The sequence below is a fragment of the Cyrtonyx montezumae genome, unplaced genomic scaffold (genome assembly GCF_038088225.1).
Source record: "Cyrtonyx montezumae isolate F1298 unplaced genomic scaffold, pur_monq_1.0 scaffold_24, whole genome shotgun sequence".
In the NCBI taxonomy this organism is placed as follows: domain Eukaryota; kingdom Metazoa; phylum Chordata; class Aves; order Galliformes; family Odontophoridae; genus Cyrtonyx; species Cyrtonyx montezumae.
This window is the reverse complement of record NW_027071981.1, coordinates 5,262,989-5,268,988: the sequence shown is the minus strand read 5'-3', so window position 1 is coordinate 5,268,988 and position 6,000 is coordinate 5,262,989. Positions and strand designations below refer to the sequence as shown.

General features: G+C 44.2%; 1 protein-coding gene across 5 annotated transcripts in view; it reads left to right on the top strand.

The window, feature by feature from the left end:
- Positions 1 to 1,056: 1,056 nt before the first annotated feature.
- KIF16B (kinesin family member 16B) overlaps positions 1,057 to 6,000 on the top strand; it is a 134,125-nt gene continuing 129,181 nt past the window's right edge. For all 5 annotated transcript variants that reach the window (XM_065739534.1, XM_065739533.1, XM_065739535.1 and 2 more), the window contains exon 1: positions 1,057 to 1,144. In XM_065739534.1, coding sequence (XP_065595606.1) covers positions 1,098 to 1,144 — 47 coding nt within the window. In that variant the 5' untranslated portion in view covers positions 1,057 to 1,097. The remainder of the gene's footprint in view (positions 1,145 to 6,000) is intronic.

The following is a 6,000-nucleotide window of genomic DNA, read 5'->3' as shown; positions in this document are numbered from 1 at the left end:
CAAAGCTGCTGACACAATACTTTTAAACTGGCATTAATTCCAATTGGCATATAAAGTTATTTAAAGGAGTAAAATTTCCTTGTAAGGCATGGAAGGATAGAACTCTATCTGCATTTCAAACACTAGCCTTGCAAAACAAAGAAAGCAAAATCCTCACACCAAGGAGTGAGAGATAAGCATCTTTAACGCAGACCTTGCAAAGACCGGCCTGGAATGCACCAAGGGACGAATAGGAAACAGCCTTCATCCATAAAGGCCACTTGAAGAAGAGGGGCTTCAGGGAATTTTTCGACTGCAAATCATCTTGATAATTGTCGCGGCACCGTAATGTCTCTGTTATGGTTGTAAATAGGGGCCAGTAGTCCTTTTCGGGGTACTTAGCTTGGAGAAGCTGATCACTGGAAAAGGACTACATGGCTCCAAAGGTGCTACCCACTTAACTGATTTATCTGTTGGGCCAGCTGTGTTAAGCTTATCGATAAGAAAACAGGACAGACATCCTGTTCCCCCAAAATAGATGTCCCTCCTAACAAAACACTAGTGAGGGGCTCTCCCCCTTCAAGGTTTGAAGATTTACAGCAAAATCGACCCTTAAGCGTAATCCTCTCTATAAACCAGAGTTTGGAATGTGAGGAATATGTATGAACTATACCTTTAAATAGGTATTCTTTCTGTCTTTGGTGTGTGTCGTTGGTGCAGCGAGACTCCCCGGCACACCCAGCGTTGCTTGCTTATTGCTTTTCACCTTTTGATTGTAATAAAATATTCCAAAAACTCCGATTGGACTCTGAGCGTTTATGACATACAGATATTGCAGATATCTATCTAGATAAAACACAGATAGCCACAGATAACGCAGAAGATAGATTTGCACGGCGGCATCAACCCGCTGCTATCGCTGCCTGCGCAGACGCCTATCTCAGGCACCTCCAAGAGCGACGCAGCCGCACGGCACGGCCCGGCCCGGCACGAAAACACAGCCACTCGGGGGCGGGGCAGGAGCCGTGCCGGGCAGTGCTGTTGTTTGTCCCTGCGCTGCCCCCATAGCGGCCGGGGCGGGTCGCCGCAGCGCCATGGCTTAGGCTGGGCTCCGCACTATGGCCTCGGTGAAGGTGGCCGTGCGGGTGCGGCCCATGAACCGCCGGTGAGTGCCGGGAGCGCCGCGGGCCGAACTTCGGTTGGGGCGCTGCGGGGCGGGAGGTCCCCGATGTCTGCGGGGGGAGAAGAGAGCTCGGGCGGGAGGAGGGGCCGCTCGGATCGGCCCGAGGTCGGCTGCTGCGCTGTGGGGCTTCCCTGCCCGCCCCACTGCGTTTCTAATGGTGGGAAGTGCTGGTGGGCGGGCGGACGGAGTTTTTTTCCAACCTTGGTGTTTGCGTTTCGCCTTTCCTTTCAGAGCAGGACTTAAAAGTGTTGGCAAAGTACGGAGGGGTTTGTGTGCTGGAGCTGCGATGTGCTCAGAGGTGGAGTAAAGGGACGGCATACGGCAGGTGGTGCAAACAGCTGAAACTGCAGGTGGAAGTCACCTAGTTACAGGTCACCTAGTCCATCTCCCTTGCAGTGAACAGGGGCATCCGCAGCTTGATCACGTGAAGCTGAGGATCCCTGTGTTCCTTCTTCCGTAGTAGTGCAGGTATTGCAAATCATAAGGGCCAGTAGTCTTTTATTTTTCTCACACCCTTCTGTCTATCTTCTTTTATCTGTGTTTTATGGGATGTCACTGTGAGCTCTGTAGGCATAGGGCCTTTTTATGAGCTCAGAGGAACTTCCCAGTTGGGCGTTCAATCTACAGTGCTCATTGGCAGAGTATTTAATGTGATACTGTAGAGTGAAATTAAATTTCATGTGTGCCTGTAAACGTGCTTTGGTTTGTTCTGAGCTTAGTCACACAGTGCAACGTATTTTGTGAGTCATTTTTAATTAGAGAAAAGAGTGCTAATGAATAGTTATTGGGAAACTCCTGCATTACGAAGCAGTTGCACTGGATGGTGTAATAGTACTGCTGGTGGTGTAACAAGCCATGAACACGGGTCTTGGAATGAATCGTGTGACAGGGAGGGGTTGTTTTCAGATTGTGTGCTGTGCCATTGCTTAGTTGACAGGCTTTGGTTTTGATTTCAGTGTTTCTTCCCTCCCCCCCCTTCATCTCCAATGCTGCTGCTGTGACTTTGTTTTGCTGTTCTCTTTTTGTGGCTTGACCTGGAAGGAGTTTGTTCATATCAGTGCTATTGTGAAAGCCCTTGACTATCCTTCTAAAAACAATTAACATCCCAAAGCCATTGTGCAGAGGCTGCACCAGCATATGTATAATCTCTAGATAATGTAAAAAAAATGATGTCTAGTGACTTTACAGTCACTACTTTGTCACAGTTGTGAGTGTGAGCTTTGAAGGTTCAGTTACATAGCAAGTCTTCATTTACTCTCTGCTTTCCTTAATTCAATGCAAAATTGCAATGACATTTGTCCTAATATTTAACAGTTGTGTAAAATGGCTAAAAACCTGTCAGCTGGCAGAAGAGCAGGTGTGCTTCATAGAGCAGAAATTTGCATGGAGCTGAATGTAGGTGGTTTTGGCTCTCGTAAATTTTGGTCTTAAAAGATTCATTTTCTAAAACAGGTATTAGAAACTTTCAGTTGTTGACTTATAACATGGAGAGCCTGACTGGAGGATCCCATACATTTTCTCTCAAAGTTTCTTGTCAAGGTCCTGTCAGAGTGGCCATTAGCTGGACAAAATGATGAGGTTTTAGGGAGGTGTGATAGGCTTCAAGGCACCTTGCTGCTGGTGTACTGGGCAGCCTTCAATGGGCTGCTGTCTGTTGGATGGCTGAGGCCTTGGGGTCCTGTGAAGTCGACCCTAATTCTAGCTCTTGTTATGTGCTGTATCTGCACGGTTCATATAAATGTGTTGCTTTATCCAGCTGTTCAGAGTCCTTTAAGAAGAATGAGGGAGATAATCTCTTCTTAATTCCATTTTTCATCAATTTTTCTTTGCATGGAAGTGAAGATCAAATTAGTATTCAGGAGAACCATCTTCATCTCCTTACTCCCCTCTCCACCCAATTAAATAAAGTCATCTAGAATATTCTAAGAGAAGACATTTTAATATTTAGTAAAGAAAACAACATCAGGAAGAATGCAGTTGATCCTTCTATTTATTTTTCCTCCTCAATTTCCTACCCTGGTATCTGTATTTGATTTTAATTTGAAGAGTAATAGAAGAACACAACATCTTTGTGGTTTTTGAACCTTTTTCTTCTGTTTCTTGTATTTGTATTCATTGTATTCCATTTGGTTATTGAATGTAATTAGTTGGATGTTCTAGGGGAGGGCCATACGCAGTCTGTGCCTGCAGAAGATGCAGCTTGCATCAGAATATGTGTTTCCCCGCTGTAAATTCTTTTTCCTGTGTGCTTATCAACTGCTCTTCTCATTTTCAGTCTTTATCAGTACCTTGAGAAGTTGAAGACCAATGTTACGCTGTCTTTTAAAAATAACTACTTGCACAATCCATGCCTTAGTATCCATAGCAGAGTTTTCAACAGCTCAAATTAATCAAGCAATGCAAAATATAAAATAAGCTCCTTCGTTTTACACAAGACATGTGACTGGAGTGTTTTTAGTTGCTGCCATGACAAACAGTGAAGGGCTAGCTGAAACCTTCATTTCCATTCCTGATGTGATACACGCAGGAGATGATGGGATGTATGAAACTTCTTAGCTATCTATGTTTGTTTGAGTTGAGATGCAGAAGGTGGAGCACTCTGACAAAATGTGTGTGTCTTGATCTTTTGTGGTATGTGAATAGATGTTTTTATTTTCAGTTTGTTATTTCTTCTTTTCGAGAGATGCAACCAGGAAAAAATGCTTTGTTGTACAAAGTGATCACACACAAGTTTTCGAAGTTGAAATGGGAGAAAGGGGGAAATGAGCATCAGCATTACAGTGTACACATCATCTGTCCTTAATCACTACCCTTTAACTGACCTAAATGAAGATGCAATTAGCAGATGGTTATGGCTGGCAATGACATGACGATTCTTGGTGGGTGTGGCCAGCTTCCTACATAAAGTTAACATGGTGAGAAGGTGATGCCATCTAGCAATTCCTGAAGAGTACACAAATATCTGTAATTATGTAAGAATGCCATCAAAGATGATAGAGGCCTTCATGATGGTAGTTTGGGACTGTTACTGCTGTCTTCACTTTTGGAATGTTTTGATACCCGTGTGAGTTGGGAAACAGAGGTGCTGTGTATTGTGAGCCCTTTCAGGTGTTGTGTAAAGGAGTCACATCTGAGGAAGGGATGCAGTAAGGTGTGTTAGAAGACTGCAAAGAAACCATGGGGAAGATGAGGAAAGGCTGGAGAACTTACTGTTGAAGCAGATGAAGTAGAGACCACAGCAGTGCATAGTGGGCTTACAGAGAAGTCTGGGTTATCAGAGGCAAGAATGAGGTGACAGAATTCTTATGAGCAAAGCAGTAGAATGCAGTATGGTTGTATTTTCAGTGTTTTCTTGCATAAGGCAAATAAATATTAGATACCTGGTCCAGTACCAGATCTGGAGGTTGGTGGCCCTGCCTGTGGTAGAGTGCTTCCTGGAACTTGGTGATCCCTGGGGTCCCTTCCAACCCAAGCCGTTCTAGGCTTCTATGATACGGAGTCCATCCCTGACTGGGTATGAATAGAAGCAGCAGAGGCCATGAGTGCAGAAATGAATACCAAAGTTATCTTCATAGTATGCTGAGAACTTTGCAAGTGTAAAACAGAAGAGCTCTCTTCAGTAATTTAAATAACAAGTGGGTGAGTGATGTTTCAGAGGTGGTAAAATGTGGTATTGGATGATTGCATGAAGGAGTGGGTTTGATGAGGCTACAGCCTTAGCTAACGTGAGAAGTTAGTGCCAAAGAGAGAAGTGAACACCAGGGATGATTGTTGGCTGGGAACTGGGATGCCACAGGTCAAGATATTCTAGAAAAACTAGTTGGACTCTCATAAGACTTTTCCACAATAGAAAACGACACCAGTGCTGAAGCAAGCTGAAGCTTTTGTGTTCAAGCAGAAAAGAATGCCAGTGCTCTCTGGTGTTGTTCCTTCAAAACTTCTCACCTATATTAAAGTGCATGGTTTTTGAACATCAGTGGCTTGTCACTTGTTTTCCTCTTTTATTTCCATGCCTTTTTTGTCTGTGGTTAATCTTTGAAGTTTTTCAGCTTAGAAGAGATGAATTAGAGCTTATGAGTGTGGTGTGATCACAGCTCGGCTCCTGCTCGCAAATACATCACACAGCCAAACAGAAGCTGCCTTCTGTGCTTCCCCCAGCGAGCCCCCGTGTCGGTACCTTTTTAAGTTCAGTTTCTGGAACCTCATTATCTGAATTATGCATGGGGAAAATCAACAGACGTGACTGGAACCATCGATTCAAACAATATTAAGCTAAATGTGTACTTTATGTTCTGACTGCTGGAATAGATTACGAGATGCAAATCTAGGCTTAAATATTGAAAAGGAGAATTAAATATTTAGTTATGGCTCCTTCACAGTATCTTGGGAATAATGGAATGAAGCTAATAATGCATGAACTTAAACTGTATCTAAGGAATTGCTGCTAATGTGATAGTTTAGGTGCCAGTCTCCCATGGGGAATGAAAGCCCAGGCAGCTGGGAAGAGCCCATTCCTTTGAAGAAAGCCATTACAGGATGTGGTCTGGTGTGAATAAGGAAGGTGAGATGAGAACTGGGTGACTTAAGTAGCTCCGGTGTTTGCTGTTCTGCTTCTGACTTCCTTTGTGGAGTTTTTTGCATGACTTTATGCACAGGACCAAACCAAAACTGTGTATGCAGTCTCTCAAACTGGGTGTTGCCATTTTCATGGCCAAAGCAAGATGTTTCAGGGAGGGCGAATCCCACATGCAGACCTTTATCCTCACTTCAGTGAGTGGCAGAACTGGAGGTGACCTGACTGCTGTGGAAGGAGCTCTGAGTGTTTGAGCACTGTGATT